Source organism: Oncorhynchus gorbuscha, linkage group LG16 (genome assembly GCF_021184085.1).
Source record: "Oncorhynchus gorbuscha isolate QuinsamMale2020 ecotype Even-year linkage group LG16, OgorEven_v1.0, whole genome shotgun sequence".
In the NCBI taxonomy this organism is placed as follows: Eukaryota; Metazoa; Chordata; class Actinopteri; order Salmoniformes; family Salmonidae; genus Oncorhynchus; species Oncorhynchus gorbuscha.
In genome coordinates this window covers 5,316,320-5,336,342 of record NC_060188.1, presented here as the reverse complement: position 1 = coordinate 5,336,342, position 20,023 = coordinate 5,316,320, and the positions used below count along the sequence as shown (strand labels likewise).

The window sequence follows — 20,023 nt, the reverse complement described above, 5'->3', positions numbered from 1 at the left end:
TAGAGTTCTCCCCGAGTCCACTGGTTTACTGTTAGAGCTCTCCCCGAGTCCACTGGTTTACTGTTAGAGCTCTCCCTGAGTCCACTGGTTTACTGTTAGAGCTCTCCCCGAGTCCACTGGTTTACTGTTAGAGCTCTCCCGAGTCCACTGGTTTACTGTTAGAGCTCTCCCCGAGTCCACTGGTTTACTGTTAGAGCTCTCCCTGAGTCCACTGGTTTACTGTTAGAGCTCTCCCCGAGTCCACTGGTTTACTGTTAGAGCTCTCCCTGAGTCCACTGGTTTATACTGTTAGAGCTCTCCCTGAGTCCACTGGTTTATACTGTTAGAGCTCTCCCCGAGTCCACTGGTTTACTGTTAGAGCTCTCCCTGAGTCCACTGGTTTATACTGTTAGAGCTCTCCCCGAGTCCACTGGTTTACTGTTAGAGCTCTCCCTGAGCCCACTGGTTTATACTGTTAGAGCTCTCCCAGAGTCCACTGGTTTATACTGTTAGAGCTCTCCCTGAGTCCACTGGTTTATACTGTTAGAGCTCTCCCTGATCCCACTGGTTTATACTGTTAGAGCTCTCCCTGAGCCCACTGGTTTATACTGTTAGAGCTCTCCCTGAGCCCACTGGTTTATACTGTTAGAGCTCTCCCTGAGCCCACTGGTTTATACTGTTAGAGCTCTCCCTGAGCCCACTGGTTTATACTGTTAGAGCTCTCCCCGAGCCCACTGGTTTATACTGTTAGAGCTCTCCCCGAGCCCACTGGTTTACTGTTAGAGCTCTCCCGAGTCCACAGGTTTATACTGTTAGAGCTCTCCCAGAGTCCACTGGTTTATACTGTTAGAGCTCTCCCTGATCCCACTGGTTTATACTGTTAGAGCTCTCCCGAGCCCACTGGTTTATACTGTTAGAGCTCTCCCGAGTCCACTGGTTTATACTGTTAGAGCTCTCCCTGAGTCCACTGGTTTATACTGTTAGAGCTCTCCCGAGTCCACTGGTTTATACTGTTAGAGCTCTCCCGAGTCCACTGGTTTATACTGTTAGAGCTCTCCCGAGTCCACTGGTTTATACTGTTAGAGCTCTCCCCGATCCCACTGGTTTATACTGTTAGAGCTCTCCCCGATCCCACTGGTTTATACTGTTAGAGCTCTCCCCGATCCCACTGGTTTATACTGTTAGAGCTCTCCCCGATCCCACTGGTTTATACTGTTAGAGCTCTCCCTGATCCCACTGGTTTATACTGTTAGAGCTCTCCCGATCCCACTGGTTTATACTGTTAGAGCTCTCCCTGATCCCACTGGTTTATACTGTTAGAGCTCTCCCTGATCCCACTGGTTTATACTGTTAGAGCTCTCCCCGATCCCACTGGTTTATACTGTTAGAGCTCTCCCTGATCCCACTGGTTTATACTGTTAGAGCTCTCCCTGATCCCACTGGTTTATACTGTTAGAGCTCTCCCTGATCCCACTGGTTTATACTGTTAGAGCTCTCCCTGATCCCACTGGTTTATACTGTTAGAGCTCTCCCCGATCCCACTGGTTTATACTGTTAGAGCTCTCCCTGATCCCACTGGTTTATACTGTTAGAGCTCTCCCCGAGCCCACTGGTTTACTGTTAGAGCTCTCCCTGATCCCACTGGTTTATACTGTTAGAGCTCTCCCTGATCCCACTGGTTTATACTGTTAGAGCTCTCCCTGATCCCACTGGTTTATACTGTTAGAGCTCTCCCCGAGCCCACTGGTTTATACCAGAGATCCCAGACTTTAATCAAATGTGACAGACAAATACACAGGGTGACAATATGCTGGACCAGTCTAATGTGGCAAAGGGATGAAGGCTTGACCTTTTCACCCTTTCCTGTGTCGTGGTTTATACTCCTATGGGAATTTTATGTTAAATAAGTTAAGTCTTCAAACATACTCTTTTACATGAACATATTGGTTGATGTTTAAAATGGAATACAAACTTATTTTTAAAAAGAGCACAATAAATACAAGGCATACAATTTATTCCAGATGCATTTGTAATCATGACAAACAAAATGTTTAGGTGGAAGAGCAGGACTGCACAACAACATACAAATATAAAAATTCACAAGCACTGGTTTCTGTTGAAGAATGGGGAAGAAGTTACGGGTAGAGCCTTGACAATTCCTGACCTCTAGTAGCAGGCTTCCACTAGGTATCAGTAGCAGGCTTCCACTAGGTACCATTAGTAGGCTTCCAATAGCACTCACAAGTTTTTCCCAATGAGCTAACATGGTGAGGAAAAACTTGTGGCACTATTTATGAAAAAATGACACGTTTTTTCCAAAATGGCTGCCAGCCAGGCCTATTGACCTCAAAACCAGTTTATTATAAAAGGTCATTCAGGACCTGCTTCTCTGTCTGTCAGTGTCTATAAAGGCACACTGTTGCTCCAGGCAGTGGTCCACGCTGAAGGAGACTCCCGCGGGTTCACACTCAGGCATCCTTAGTGGGCAGTCTGCCATCAGCTGATGATTGCCTGGAGGGGTGGAAGGGACGCTGCAGACAGGAGGATCTTAGCCTCTGTTTGGTCTCCCCGGTCCTCCTCTCTTGAACTCTCCTCACTGCCAGAGTGATGGTTGCCATTTTCTTTTCCTTTCTGTCCATTTTCTTCCCTTTGTCTCCTGACTGAGGCTTTCCTGGTGATACTCACTTCATCATCATCATCCTCCTCAATGTTGGCCGGGCAGTTGGCATCTTCCTCGAGACCATCATCCTCCTCTGCCTCTCCCTCATTCCATCTCTCCTCTCCATCCCCCTGTTCCTTAGTCCCATCTCCACCCTCACCTGATCGCTTGTCAATCATGAACAGGGGGTGTGGCACCTGAAGAGAGGCGGTGTCCATCTCCTCATCCTGCGAGTCCATACTGCAAAAGGATATGACATCACACATCAGCAACCAACAACAAAGGAGGTCAAATATCCATATAATTCACGTGTCAAACAGACCCATGTTTGCTCTGCCGTATTTCCTGAAGCTGGACTCCAGCTGGATTCTTATTGGGTCTTAAGACCATGTTGAAGAATTAGGCTCTGCTGCATACTTCCTATCACATCATACATTAGGGTACTGCAGAAGACCTCTTTATGCTTGACCCATGACAATGACTTTCTAGATAATGACTTCAAATAATCATTCTTCAAACCTGACCTACAGCCTCATTCTTCCAGACGTTTCAGTGTCGATGTACCATATTGGAATTTACTCTCCATGGTACAGTATGTGATTGTACAGCCTCTGATTGATCTCCTGCTGATTCCAGTACCTGGTTATCGCTGTTAATATTCCTCAATCCGTTTGTTATTCATCATTACAGTGCTGACAAAGCTTATAAACGGTGTCCCAAATGGCACCATATTCCCTATGTAGTGCACTACTTTAGACCAGAGCCCTAGTGAAAAGCAGTGCACTTGTATATAGGCAATAGGGTGCCATTTGGGAAGCAACCATAGAGGGGGAATGTGGTTTCAGAATGAAGTCTACTACAGTACTTACAGTAAAAACATCAGTTTGGTTACACAGGTATTGGTCTCAAACCACAGATATGTAGAAGTCATCTCTCTTGCCCAGATACATTTCTATGAACAACAACAGCCATTGTTCTCAGACTCAGATTAGATCTAGAGCAACCTTCGCGTGGCATACTGTCAACGCTGATAGGTCGGATGACTGTGTCTTGCTACGAAGTTACTTAGAATGCTACAAGGAAAGATGAAATCAAACAATTGAACGTGTCTTTCACTTCAGAGAAGCGAATCCTAACTATTGCTTAAGTCGAATTTCCACTTCAGTCAAAGCAATGATATTGATGGAAGACTAAGTGAAACACACTTCAGTGTATGTTAGAATCTGTTTTAGGGGTGAATCCTGTCACCGCTATCAATCCCTATTAAAAGAAACTCGAAACAATGAAATGTATGTGTTTTTTATTCTGAATCTTTCTAAAAGCAATGTATTTGAAAAAATATTTGAAAGTCATTAGGCAAGGCTGTTAGTATAAGCCCTGGATTGTGATTGGTGGGTGTTGTGTTTAAGGCCCTCCCCTGGTCACCCTCACCTGGCTGGAGCTCCTGTCACTCTCATCTTCTGCCACATGTAGTCCAGGAACATGGAGGCCTGCAGCAGACGGCCGATCCTTTGCATGTGCCTCTCTGTGGGGACGAACAGTGTCAAATCAAACAAGGGAACTGTATCAACAAACATGTAAAGATGCTCACACACAATCAGCAGACACCATCACCAACACACACACAATCAGCAGACACCATCACCAACACACACACAATCAGCAGACACTATCACCAACACACACACAATCAGCAGACACCATCACCAACACACACACAATCAGCAGACACCGTCACCAACACACACACAATCAGCAGACACCATCACCAACACACACAATCAGCAGACACCATCACCAACACACACACCATCACCAACACATCACACCATCACCATCACACACACACAATCAGCAGACACCATCACCAACACACACACCATCACCAACACACACACCATCACAAACACACACACCATCACAAACACACACACCATCACAAACACACACACCACCATCACAAACACACACACCATCACAAACACACACACCATCACAAACACACACGATCAGTGGACACCATCACTAACACACACAATTAGCAGACACCATAACCTACACACACAATCAGCAGACACCATCACCAACACACACAATCAGCAGACACCATCACCAACACACACAATCAGCAGACACCATCACCAACACACACAATCAGCAGACACCATCACCAACACACACAATCAGCAGACACCATCACCAACACACACAATCAGCAGACACCATCACTAACACACACAATCAGCAGACACCATCACCAACACACACACAATCAGCAGACACCATCACCAACACACACAATCAGCAGACACCATCACCAACACACACAATCAGCAGACACCATCACCAACACACACAATCAGCAGACACCATCACCAACACACACAATCAGCAGACACCATCACCAACACACACAATCAGCAGACACCATCACCAACACACACAATCAGCAGACACCATCACCAACACACACAATCAGCAGACACCATCACCAACACACACAATCAGCAGACACCATCACTAACACACACAATCAGCAGACACCATCACCAACACACACACAATCAGCAGACACCATCACCAACACACACACAATCAGCAGACACCATCACCAACACACACAATCAGCAGACACCGTCACTAACACACACAATCAGCAGACACCATCACTAACACACACAATCAGCAGACACCATCACTAACACACACAATCAGCAGACACCATCACTAACACACACAATCAGCAGACACCATCACCAACACACAATCAGCAGACACCATCACCAACACACAATCAGCAGACACCATCACCAACACACAATCAGCAGACACCATCACCAACACACATCAGCAGACACCATCACCAACACACACACAATCACCAACACACACAATCAGCAGACACCATCACCAACACACACAATCAGCGGACACTTTCTCTGGCATCAGTGGTTTGATTCCTTCACTATTATTCAGAAATTAAAACATCATATATCATCTGCATGGAGGTAGTTGTCACGTCTGGCGTGAGTCTATACATCAATGTGACTAACACACACACCCCACCTCACCAGTGTAAGGTATGAGTCCCTCCAGGTGTGCGCGTGCTCCCTGGTACTGGAGCAGCTCTTCAGGGGAAAGGTGTGTGAGCATCACCTGGATCACAGCCTGGGCGTCCAGACAGCTCCGGGCATTGGTGTTCCACACAGCACAGTAGCGCAGCATAGACTCTGGGGGGGGGTTAGAGAGAGTCAGGGTTAGGATTACACATACCATTAACATACCCGGAACTTTATCACGGGCCATTACCATACACAGACCTTTATCACGGGCCATTACCATACACAGACCTTTATCACGGGCCATTACCATACACAGACCTTTATCACGGGCCATTACCATACACAGACCTTTATCACGGGCCATTACCATACACAGACCTTTATCACGGGCCATTACCATACACAAACCTTTATCACGGGCCATTACCATACACAGACCTTTATCACGGGCCATTACCATACATAGAGCTTTATCACAGGCCATTACCATACACAGAGCTTTATCACGGGCCATTACCATACACAGACCTTTATCACGGGCCATTACCATACATAGAGCTTTATCACGGGCCATTACCATACACAGACCTTTATCACGGGCCATTACCATACACAGACCTTTATCACGGGCCATTACCATACTTAGAGCTTTATCACAGGCCATTACCATACACAGACCTTTATCACCGGCCATTACCATACACAGAGCTTTATCACGGGCCATTACCATACATAGAGCTTTATCACGGGCCATTACCATACACAGACCTTTATCACGGGCCATTACCATACACAGACCTTTATCACGGGCCATTACCATACACAAACCTTTATCACGGGCCATTACCATACACAGACCTTTATCACAGGCTATTACCATACACAAACCTTTATCACGGGCCATTACCATACACAGACCTTTATCACGGGCCATTACCATACATAGAGCTTTATCACGGGCCATTACCATACACAGACCTTTATCACGGGCCATTACCATACATAGAGCTTTATCACAGGCCATTACCATACACAGACCTTTATCACGGGCCATTACCATACACAGACCTTTATCACGGGCCATTACCATACATAGAGCTTTATCACAGGCCATTACCATACACAGACCTTTATCACGGGCCATTACCATACACAGAGCTTTATCACGGGCCATTACCATACACAGAGCTTTATCACGGGCCATTACCATACATAGAGCTTTATCACAGGCCATTACCATACACAGAGCTTTATCACGAGCCATTACCATACACAGACCTTTATCACGGGCCATTACCATACACAAACCTTTATCACGGGCCATTACCATACACAGAGCTTTATCACGGGCCATTACCATACACAGACTTTTATCACGGGCCATTACCATACACAGACCTTTATCACGGGCCATTACCATACACAGAGCTTTATCACAGGCCATTACCATACACAGACCTTTACCACGGGCCATTACCATACACAGACCTTTATCACGGGCCATTACCATACACAGACCTTTATCACGGGCCATTACCATACACAGACCTTTATCACGGGCCATTACCATACACAGACCTTTATCACGAGCCATTACCATACACAGACCTTTATCACGGGCCATTACCATACACAGACCTTTATCACGGGCCATTACCATGTGGCTCCATCACTATATTGGATACCCACCAAGCACAAAACGTTTTCAGAATGTTCTGCAACATAGTAAAAACAGTGTTTTTTTTTGGCCAGCTTAGTATATCCCAATCCTTTCTGACCTCACCTTTCTGGTCCTGACGCAGCTTCAGCACAGTCTTCTCCAGCTGCTTAGCACCATCTTCCCCCTGGCGGATCGCTAGAGGCCACACAGGAAAGTCACGAGTTCACAGACAGTACACACAGAGTAACCCACATCAGATATAGAAGCATATGATCCTGGCACACATAACCAGGGTCATGGCACACCATACATGACCTAAGTTCAATGGCCAGTCTATTAAAGACTTACATAACTGCAACTTTCCCTACAAACTGCATTACTTTTGACCAGAGCTCTATGGTGAGCAAAAGTAGTGCACTAGATAGTAAATAGGGTGCCATTTGGGATGCAGCCTAGTACGCATCATCATGACCTAAGTGACCCATCCCATCTACAACCCCATGCTAGACCCTCTAGTGTCAGTATGACGGTCCATTGTTATACCAATACAATGTCCTCTGACAAATCCTTCACGGTCAAACATGGAACCCTAGTCTCTCCCATACAGTTATTTTAATGGATTTTAACACTAGAAGTGCCGAGGCAGTCATTTTAACTACATATGAATTTAAAATGTGTATAGACATATGCCATTTTTAAAGCCATTACCCTTCAGTTCTTGGCTTGTCCTAAATAAGTATTTTTAACAAATGTATATGTTGTTAGAATTTCAATATGTTACACAGAATGTGTTCTAAGTAGTTTTAGGAGGACATGTTGTTTTGGAGCTGCACTAGTGTGTTGACCATATACACATGATGTTCCCAACACCAACATGCATAAACACTGAGTACGTGAACACTCCTGTGTTTATAAACTGTACCTTCATTTAGCTCAGAACCTGATCACTCTCAGGCCATGTTCAATAGGCCCGAGACGGAAGTAAACGGTCCCAGACGGAAGTAAAAGGTTTGAGACGGAAGTAAAAGGTCCAATACGGAAGTAAACGCTCCGAGACGGAAGTATACGGTCCCAGAAAGAAGTAAACGGTCCGAGACGGAAGTATACGGTCCCAGACGGAAGTAAACGGTCCCAGACGGAAGTAAACGGTCCCAGACGGAAGTATACGGTCCGAGACGGAAGTATACGGTCCGAGACGGAAGTATACGGTCCCAGACGGAAGTATACGGTCCCAGACGGAAGTATACGGTCCCAGACGGAAGTAAACGGTCCCAGACGGAAGTAAAAGGTTCGAGACGGAAGTAAACGGTTCGAGACGGAAGTAAACGGTGTGAGACGGAAGTAAACGGTCCGAAACAGGCTGGTACTATCGGAACTTGTAAAATTAGAAATATAATTCTTATTGTGCAACGTTTTGTCCTAATGAACACCACCCAGTCTCTCTCATCCATGATCAATACAAGGAATGTCTAAAACAAGTATGTTCCAATCTTCTTTGTTTCGATAAACAAACACCAAAGTGTACCTATGCACAACTATCTATGTTTTGGCTCAGAAGAAGGTCAATGTAGGGAACATAAAGGCCTGGAATGTGGGTAGAGTGATTTCCTCCATTTAGTCTATTGGCCTTGGTGTCAGACTGTCAGTGGACCTGTCTGTATGCAGGTCACGTCATCCATTAACTTAATGACAGAGAGGTTTAGAGAGTGAACTGGTTACTGAGTAATGTTGCTCTAAGTAGTCCTCGTTATGTAGAGTTCCCACAGGTCTAGTCTACACTAGTGCCTGGAGGACTGAGGGAGTACTACAGAGGAAACAGTAGGACAACAGGTAGTGACAGGGTGGAAGGTGAGTGACAACATTAGCAATGTGGAATCCAGCAGCTATTTCTGGAGATGTGAGGAAGAATCTGGATGATCAACATGCTGTATGTACAGTGTGGAGAAAACATGTGAGAGACTAGAGACAGAGGGTAGAGAAATGTACCTTTGATGACGTGGAGCACGGTGTGTGTGTGGATGTGTAGTAGGATATAGAAGAAGCGAGAGTGGACAGAATTATACCTTTAATGACTTTGAGCACAGTGTGTGGCTGGTCCAGGGAGATGGCCAGGCCCAGAGCCTTCAGGTACTTCTTCTCATGAAGCAGGTTAGACAGCTCCTGTTTCCTGCACAACACAACAACACACCACTACATCTGAAAGTAGAAAAAAACGGGGCTGCGTTCATTACGCACAAAACAGGACTGGGACAGTGAGGGACCACCTGGATCTGTCCAGTAAGAAACGCACATCTTTGCTTCCCATTGCAAAACGTCAACGTGCCCTAATAAACACGACCCAGAAAAGACGCACAAACACGCACATGCAACTCCTATGGTCATTGTCATATTATTTCTCTCTCTGGCATCAGTGGTTTGATTCCTTCACTATTATTCAGAAATTAAAACATCATACATCATCTGCACAGAGGTCAGTCCATAGGAGTTGCTGTCTTCTCCTAAATGTTAAGGAATCAGATGAAGTGGCAGTGACGTTCAGAAGCAAGATATATTACACGCTCATCGTCACACACCAGCTCTTTATTTAGCCGGAGGCTGTTTCCTTAAGACAGAGGTAGTATTTCTGCAGACATTAGCTCAGCTGGGTGGTCCATGCACAGAGGTACACTATAGTGTATGAGAGACCAGTGGTGGGTGGACAGTCTTATCAATCCCCGTGGTTATCCTTACATATGGTTCCAAACAACAGGTCGTGACTTTTAAAAGGAACACTAACAGGTGGACCAAAGGAAGACAACATTTCTATGTCTGGACCTCCACCACCGTGTGTGTGTGTGTGTGTGTGTGTGTGTGTGTGTGTGTGTGTGTGTGTGTGTGTGTGTGTGTGTGTGTGTGTGTGTGTGTGTGTGTGTGTGTGTGTGTGTGTGTGTGTGTGTGTGTGTGTGTGTGTGTGTGTGTGTGTGTGTGTGATTAGAAGTATGTAAATAATTTACACTGTAAATAGTGTAAATAAATGTTATCCACCTGGACTTCTGACCTCTAGTGTGGTTAGGCAGTGGGCAAACATTGGTCTAACAAACCCTTGATCTGTAGATATTTATCAGCTGTTGGAAGAAAGAAAATGGGTCATAGTGGTTCAACTCAGAATACTAACCCCCTCACCAACCACGACCCTAAACTAAACCAATGACCCTAGTTTAACCACTGACCCTAAAGTGAACTGCTGACACTAAAATAAACCACTTACCCTAAACTGACCACTGAAAGTAAACCAAATTCCAGTTCCAAATTGTCCTCTTTGAAAAGCATTGAAGAATTGGAATTTCAGTGCATTTGCTGAACCACCTACATTTAAAACCTATATGCACTGTATGTCGCAAGCAAAAATCAAACCCTCAACATTTGTCTGTCAGCACAATGCTCCAACCAACTGAACCATCTGTACTGAAGGCTGTTTTAATGCCCAGTTGATATCTGTATCGAAGGATGTTTTAATGCCCAGTTGATATATCTGTATCGAAGGATGTTTTAATGCCCAGTTGATATATCTGTATCGAAGGATGTTTTAATGCCCAGTTGATATATCTGTATCGAAGGATGTTTTAATGCCCAGTTGATATCTCTGTATCGAAGGATGTTTTAATGCCCAGTTGATATCTCTGTATCGAAGGATGTTTTAATGCCCAGTTGATATATCTGTATCGAAGGATGTTTTAATGCCCAGTTGATATCTGTATCGAAGGATGTTTTAATGCCCAGTTGATATCTGTATCGAAGGCTGTTTTAATGCCCAGTTGATATCTGTATCGAAGGATGTTTTAATGCCCAGTTGATATCGGTATCGAAGGTGAAGGATGTTTTAATGCCCAGTTGATATCTGTATCGAAGGATGTTTTAATGCCCAGTTGATATCTGTATCGAAGGATGTTTTAATGCCCAGTTGATATCTGTATCGAAGGTGAAGGATGTTTTAATGCCCAGTTGATATCTGTATCGAAGGTGAAGGATGTTTTAATGCCCAGTTGATATCTGTATCGAAGGTGAAGGATGTTTTAATGCCCAGTTGATATCTGTATCGAAGGATGTTTTAATGCCCAGTTGAAATCTGTATCGAAGGTGAAGGTTGTTTTAATGCCCAGTTGATATCTGTATTGAAGGTGAAGGATGTTTTAATGCCCAGTTGATATCTGTACTGAAGGATGTTTTAATGCCCAGTTGATATCTGTATCGAAGGCTGTTTTAATGCCCAGTTGATATCTGTATCGAAGGATGTTTTAATGCCCAGTTGATATCGGTATCGAAGGTGAAGGATGTTTTAATGCCCAGTTGATATCTGTATCGAAGGATGTTTTAATGCCCAGTTGATATCTGTATCGAAGGATGTTTTAATGCCCAGTTGATATCTGTATCGAAGGTGAAGGATGTTTTAATGCCCAGTTGATATCTGTATCGAAGGTGAAGGATGTTTTAATGCCCAGTTGATATCTGTATCGAAGGTGAAGGATGTTTTAATGCCCAGTTGATATCTGTATCGAAGGTGAAGGATGTTTTAATGCCCAGTTGATATCTGTATCGAAGGATGTTTTAATGCCCAGTTGAAATCTGTATCGAAGGTGAAGGTTGTTTTAATGCCCAGTTGATATCTGTATTGAAGGTGAAGGATGTTTTAATGCCCAGTTGATATCTGTACTGAAGGATGTTTTAATGCCCAGTTGATATCTGTATCGAAGGATGTTTTAATGCCCAGTTGATATCTGTATCGAAGGTGAAGGTTGTTTTAATGCCCAGTTGATATCTGTATTGAAGGTGAAGGATGTTTTAATGCCCAGTTGATATCTGTACTGAAGGATGTTTTAATGCCCAGTTGATATCTGTATCGAAGGTGAAGGATGTTTTAATGCCCAGTTGATATCTGTATCGAAGGATGTTTTTAATGCCCAGTTGATATCTGTATCGAAGGTGAAGAATGTTTTAATGCCCAGTTGATATCTGTATCGAAGGTGAAGGATGTTTTAATGCCCAGTTGATATCTGTATCGAAGGTGAAGGATGTTTTAATGCCCAGTTGATATCTGTATCGAAGGTGAAGGATGTTTTAATGCCCAGTTGATATCTGTATCGAAGGTGAAGGATGTTTTAATGCCCAGTTGATATCTGTATCGAAGGTGAAGGATGTTTTAATGCCCATTTGATATCTGTATCGAAGGTGAAGGATGTTTTAATGCCCAGTTGATATCTGTACTGAAAGATGTTTTAATGCCCAGTTGATATCTGTATTGAAGGTGAAGGATGTTTTAATGCCCAGTTGATATCTGTATCGAAGGTGAAGGATGTTTTAATGCCCAGTTGATATCTGTATCGAAGGTGAAGGATGTTTTAATGCCCATTTGATATCTGTATCGAAGGTGAAGGATGTTTTAATGCCCAGTTGATATCTGTATCAAAGGTGAAGGATGTTTTAATGCCCAGTTGATATCTGTATCAAAGGTGAAGGATGTTTTAATGCCCAGTTGATATCTGTATCAAAGGTGAAGGATGTTTTAATGCCCAGTTGATATCTGTATTGAAGGTGAAGGATGTTTTAATGACCAGTTGATATCTGTATTGAAGGTAAGGATGTTTTAATGCCCAGTTGATATCTGTATTGAAGGTGAAGGATGTTTTAATGCCCAGTTGATATCTGTACTGAAGGATGTTTTAATGCCCAGTTGATATCTGTATCGAAGGTGAAGGATGTTTTAATGCCCAGTTGATATCTGTATCGAAGGATGTTTTAATGCCCAGTTGATATCTGTATCGAAGGCTGTTTTAATGCCCAGTTGATATCTGTATCGAAGGATGTTTTAATGCCCAGTTGATATCGGTATCGAAGGTGAAGGATGTTTTAATGCCCAGTTGATATCTGTATCGAAGGATGTTTTAATGCCCAGTTGATATCTGTATCGAAGGATGTTTTAATGCCCAGTTGATATCTGTATCGAAGGTGAAGGATGTTTTAATGCCCAGTTGATATCTGTATCGAAGGTGAAGGATGTTTTAATGCCCAGTTGATATCTGTATCGAAGGTGAAGGATGTTTTAATGCCCAGTTGATATCTGTATCGAAGGATGTTTTAATGCCCAGTTGATATCTGTATCGAAGGTGAAGGTTGTTTTAATGCCCAGTTGATATCTGTATTGAAGGTGAAGGATGTTTTAATGCCCAGTTGATATCTGTACTGAAGGATGTTTTAATGCCCAGTTGATATCTGTATCGAAGGTGAAGGATGTTTTAATGCCCAGTTGATATCTGTATCGAAGGATGTTTTTAATGCCCAGTTGATATCTGTATCGAAGGTGAAGAATGTTTTAATGCCCAGTTGATATCTGTATCGAAGGTGAAGGATGTTTTAATGCCCAGTTGATATCTGTACTGAAGGATGTTTTAATGCCCAGTTGATATCTGTATCAAAGGTGAAGGATGTTTTAATGCCCAGTTGATATCTGTACTGAAGGATGTTTTAATGCCCAGTTGATATCTGTATTGAAGGTGAAGGATGTTTTAATGACCAGTTGATATCTGTATTGAAGGTAAGGATGTTTTAATGCCCAGTTGATATCTGTATTGAAGGTGAAGGATGTTTTAATGCCCAGTTGATATCTGTACTGAAGGATGTTTTAATGCCCAGTTGATATCTTTATTGAAGGTGAAGGATGTTTTAATGCCCAGTTGATATCTGTATTGAAGGTAAGGATGTTTTAATGCCCAGTTGATATCTGTATTGAAGGTGAAGGATGTTTTAATGCCCAGTTGATATCTGTATCGAAGGTGAAGGATGTTTTAATGCCCAGTTGATATCTGTATCGAAGGTAAAGGATGTTTTAATGCCCAGTTGATATCTGTATCGAAGGTGAAGGATGTTTTAATGCCCAGTTGATATCGGTATCGAAGGTGAAGGATGTTTTAATGCCCAGTTGATATCTGTATTGAAGGTGAAGGATGTTTTAATGCCCAGTTGATATCTGTATCGAAGGTGAACTCACTTGAGTATCTGGTCTTCCTGCTTCGCCTGCTCCTCTGCCTGCTCCACCTCGGTCACGTCCTACAGGGGAAAGGCACACACAATACATTTATCATCTCACTCATTCAATTGATACAACAACATAACTGTCGGGCTAAGTAACAGTTCTAGATTTGCCCTACAAGTATACCCACAGTTTTAAAGACATATAGCATCTAGTTTAAAACTTAACCTGAATCACTAGAAGATCTAGGATGGGTGTGACAATAGTTGGAATAGTTAGAGTACCAATACACTCACTAAGCTAATTTACATTAACTCAGTATTCACACCTTTCATGAATCCTTTTCATAAAGATCTGAAACGCAATGAACATGAAGGCGAAGTTCAAAATCCAGTCTGGTGTCATTTCTGACTCGTTCTTGGCATGAAGTGGCACACGAGGCGTTCCCTGGTTTCATTAGTTTCGAGGAACACTTATGTAACAGGCTGAATTTCCATCTTTCATAATACAGGCAGGTATGCAGCATACAAAAGGATGGGTGACCATCTCCATGACTAGTATTTACCACTGCATCCTGGCAGATGGAGGTGTTATATAGACCACATGAAGATCTTTATTTACCACTGCATCCTGGCAGATGGAGGTGTTATATAGACCACATGAAGATCTTTATTTACCACTGCATCCTGGCAGATGGAGGTGTTATATAGACCACATGATGGTCTTTATTTACCACTGCATCCTGGCAGATGGAGGTGTTATATAGACCACATGAAGACCTTTATTTAGCTGAAGGCTGCTTCCTTTATGCAGAGGTCACTCACATGCACACAAACACGTGCTTGCACACACACCTGCCAACTCCTATAGTCATTGTCATATTTTTTCTCTATTTTTCTCTCTGGCATCAGTGGTTTGATTCCTTCACTATTACTCAGAAATTAAAACATCATACATCGTCTGCACAGAGATAGCGGTCACGTCTGGAGTTACTATGACAATAGGAGTTGTCTTCTCCTAAACATCAAGGAATCAGATGAACTGGCGGTAACATACAGCACATGATACAGTACACAGTCATTGCCACATCAGCTTTTCACTTGATGTTTCCTTAAGGTACAATATCTGTAGAATAACTACAGCCATGAGGTCAGCTGGGTGGCAATGCTTCCAAATCATCATCATGAAACCTGTCACCAATGCCTAGGGGAGTTATACCTGGAAATGACATGGTACTCACTGAGGTTAACAGGAAGTAATGCAATGGTATGAGCTCTTTCCATGACATAGACTGAAGTGAAGGTTAGTGTTTGATAAGATTAAAGACTCTCTCGGGGAACCACTTCACTCCCTGCTGGCGTCAATGCTTCCTCTCTCTGTGCCTCTCCTTTTCCTCCTTCATTACAGCACTGACTCACCACCGTCTCACTACAAAGTACATTTATTTTGTTATGACAACTTATAGTAGCCAATCTTTTGATTATAGCTAGGTTCATTTCAGTCAACTACTCCTGCTGGGGGTCAGGCTCTGTTCAACGTTAGCTTCTAACTTCATCCTTCCAGCCGGCTAGCTACCGGGCTAATAACCAGAGCCCTTGCGCTACATAGCAGGCTAGACATCTCACTGAAGTATCAGCGACTATTTACCAGTTGTACACTCATTCTCTGAGAGGCAGGGAGGGGTTGTTTGGCAGGTGTCTGTTGACACGGCAGGAGTTGAGGGATGTTAAAGTAATTTCCACTGTCAGCAGAGTTTCTCCGCTACCTGCCACTGTAGGTCTGGGCTGAGGTAGTTGATTTCACCTCTCGGCCCATGCTATGTCGTGGGTAGTGTTTCCCGTTGGACAGAGTAGTGAATGAATGCACTGCTAACAAGGCAAATCTGGGGGAGCAGGCGAACATAACGAGCATAATGAATCATTCATGATTCCAGTCGTTCTCCCGATAATGACATTTTTAAAAAGGTTATCAAACACTATTGCACAAATAAAAAGGTGCGTAAACGGTGTTTACCCTCCACTACATCCCTGGTTGGATTGGTTACCCTCCACTACATCCCTGGTTGGATTGGTTACCCTCCACTACATCCCTGGTTGGATTGGTTACCCTCCACTACATCCCTGGTTGGATTGGTTACCCTCCACTACATCCCTGGTTGGATTGGTTACCCTCCACTACATCCCTGGTTGGATTGTTTACCCTCCACTACATCCCTGGTTGGATTGGTTACCCTCCACTACATCCCTGGTTGGATTGGTTACCCTCCACTACATCCCTGGTTGGATTGGTTACCCTCCACTACATCCCTGGTTGGATTGGTTACCCTCCACTACATCCCTGGTTGGATTGTTTACCCTCCACTACATCCCCGGTTGGATCTGGCAAAACACAGTCATATAATATCTTGCCAGGCAGGGTTGAATCTACATTTCCCCGGCATTTGAGCTGTGTCGTTTAGTGGCGTCTAATCAGTCAGCTCTGTACCTGCCTGGCCAAGTGGCAGTGTTTATTTTACCTTTATTTAACTAGGCAAGTCAGTTAAGAACAAATTCTTATTTTCAATGACGGCCTAGGAACAGTGGGTTAACTGCCTTGTTCAGGGGCTAACAGAGTGTAACCTTGTCAGCTTGGGGATCTTGCAAGCTTTCGGTTACTGGCCCAACGCTCTTAACCACTAGGCTACCTGCCGCCCAGTGTGGGTGGAATGAGAGAGCTCACCTGGCAACCAGAGCACAAGACGGGGATGGAAATAAAACTCGGTAGTCTGCCTGGAAATTAATTTGCAAGACCACTTGAGAAAATGTCATATTTTCAAGGTATTCCAGTACTTCAATTTCAGAGTGCCAAATTCATGTATTTTAAGCACCTTGTGTGAACCTTGTTGGACTCAGCCAGGATGCAGGAAATGGAGCTGGCAATGCTCCTATCACAGGTTTTTATAGGGGATATACAGCTGGTTATCTACTAATTGACAGGTTAGAGTCTGACTAATAGCATTTCTAGTAATTCTATTTCTATGGTGTCGGTATAGACAGATACGTCTCATTCTAAGGCCTCGTCCCTCATGGATCTACCCCAGGCAGATACGTCTCATTCTAAGGCCTGGTCCCTCATGGATCTACCACAGGCAGATACGTCTCATTCTAAGGCCTGGTCCCTCATGGATCTACCACAGGCAGATACGTCTCATTCTAAGGCCTTGTCCCAAATGGATCTACCCCAGGCAGATACGTCTCATTCTAAGGCCTTGTCCCAAATGGATCTACCCCAGGCAGATACGTCTCATTCTAAGGCCTCGTCCCTCATGGATCTTCCCCAGGCAGACACGTCTCATTCTAAGGCCTCGTCCCTCATGGATCTACCCCAGGCAGATACGTCTCATTCTAAGGCCTGGTCCCTCATGGATCTACCCCAGGCAGATACGTCTCTTTCTAAGGCCTCGTCCCTCATGGATCTACCCCAGGCAGATACGTCTCATTCTAAGGCCTGGTCCCTCAAGGATCTACCCCAGGCAGATACGTCTCATTCTAAGGCCTGGTCCCTCATGGATCTACCCCAGGCAGATACGTCTCATTCTAAGGCCTCGTCCCTCAAGGATCTACCCCGGGCAGATATGAACATGACGGCCAAGTTCAAAATCCAGTCTGGTGTCATTTCTGACTCGTTCTTGGCATGAAGTGGCACACGAGGCGTTGCCTGGTTTCATTAGTTTCAAGGAACACTTATGTAACAGGCTGAATTCCCAACTTTCATAATACAAGCAGGTATGCAGCATACAAAAGGATGGGTGACCATCTCCATGACTAGTATTTACCACTGCATCCTGGCAGATGGAGGTGTTATATAGACCACATGATGATCTTTATTTACCACTGCATCCTGGCAGATGGCGGTGTTATATAGACCACATGAAGATCTTTATTTACCACTGCATCCTGGCAGATGGAGGTGTTATATAGACCACATGAAGACCTTTATTTACCACTGCATCCTGGCAGATGGAGGTGTTATATAGACCACATGAAGACCTTTATTTACCACTGCATCCTGGCAGATGGTGGTGTTATATAGACCACATGAAGACCTTTATTTAGCTGAAGGCTGCTTCCTTTATGCAGAGGTCACTCACATGCACACAAACACGTGCTTGCACACACACCTGCCAACTCCTATAGTCATTGTCATATTTTTTCTCTATTTTTCTCTCTGGCATCAGTGGTTTGATTCCTTCACTATTACTCAGAAATTAAAACATCATACATCGTCTGCACAGAGATAGAGGTCACGTCTGGAGTTACTATGACAATAGGAGTTGTCTTCTCCTAAACATCAAGGAATCAGATGAACTGGCGGTAACATACAGCACATGATACAGTACACAGTCATTTCCACATCAGCTTTTCACTTGATGTTTCCTTAAGGTACAATATCTGTAGAATAACTACAGCCATGAGGTCAGCTGGGTGGCAATGCTTCCAAATCATCATCATGAAACCTGTCACCAATGCCTAGGGAGTCATACCTGGAAATGACATGGTACTCACTGAGGTTAACAGGAAGTAATGCAATGGTATGAGCTCTTTCCATGACATAGACTGAAGTGAAGGTTAGTGTTTGATAAGATTAAAGACTCTCTCGGGGAACCACTTCACTCCCTGCTGGCGTCAATGCTTCCTCTCTCTGTGCCTCTCCTTTTCCTCCTTCATTACAGCACTGACTCACCACCGTCTCACTACAAAGTACATTTATTTTGTTATGACAACTTATAGTAGCCAATCTTTTGATTATAGCTAGGTTCATTTCAGTCAACTACTCCTGCTGGGGGTCAGGCTCTGTTCAACGTTAGCTTCTAACTTCATCCTTCTAGCCGGCTAGCTACCGGGCTAATAACCAGAGCCCTTGCGCTACATAGCAGGCTAGACATCTCACTGAAGTATCAGCGACTATTTACCAGTTGTACACTCATTCTCTGAGAGGCAGGGAGGGGTTGTTTGGCAGGTGTCTGTTGACACGGCAGGAGTTGAGGGATGTTAAAATAATTTCCACTGTCAGCAGAGTTTCTCCGCTACCTGCCACTGTAGGTCTGGGCTGAGGTAGTTGATTTCACCTCTCGGCCCATGCTATGTCGTGGGTAGTGTTTCCCGTTGGACAGAGTAGTGAATGAATGCACTGCTAACAAGGCAAATCTGGGGGAGCAGGCGAACATAACGAGCATAATGAATCATTCATGATTCCAGTCGTTCTCCCGATAATGACATTTTTAAAAAGGTTATCAAACACTATTGCACAAATAAAAAGGTGCGTAAACGGTGTTTACCCTCCACTACATCCCTGGTTGGATTGGTTACCCTCCACTACATCCCTGGTTGGATTGGTTACCCTCCACTACATCCCTGGTTGGATTGGTTACCCTCCACTACATCCCTGGTTGGATTGGTTACCCTCCACTACATCCCTGGTTGGATTGGTTACCCTCCACTACATCCCTGGTTGGATTGGTTACCCTCCACTACATCCCTGGTTGGATTGGTTACCCTCCACTACATCCCTGGTTGGATTGGTTACCCTCCACTACATCCCTGGTTGGATTGGTTACCCTCCACTACATCCCTGGTTGGATTGGTTACCCTCCACTACATCCCTGGTTGGATTGTTTACCC

The 20,023-nt window shown here is 44.1% G+C and overlaps 1 protein-coding gene across 1 annotated transcript; it reads right to left on the bottom strand.

Moving 5' to 3' along the window:
• Positions 1–1,976: 1,976 nt before the first annotated feature.
• Positions 1,977–16,265, bottom strand: LOC123998902. The gene is made up of 7 exons (XM_046304125.1): positions 16,167–16,265; positions 14,382–14,440; positions 9,424–9,527; positions 7,484–7,555; positions 5,710–5,868; positions 4,070–4,163; positions 1,977–2,878 (listed from the first exon to the last, which is right to left on the bottom strand). The coding sequence occupies exons 1-7, from the start codon at positions 16,263–16,265 to the stop codon at positions 2,476–2,478; spliced, it is 990 nt and encodes a 329-aa protein (XP_046160081.1). The 3' UTR covers positions 1,977–2,475.
• Positions 16,266–20,023: the final 3,758 nt, after the last annotated feature.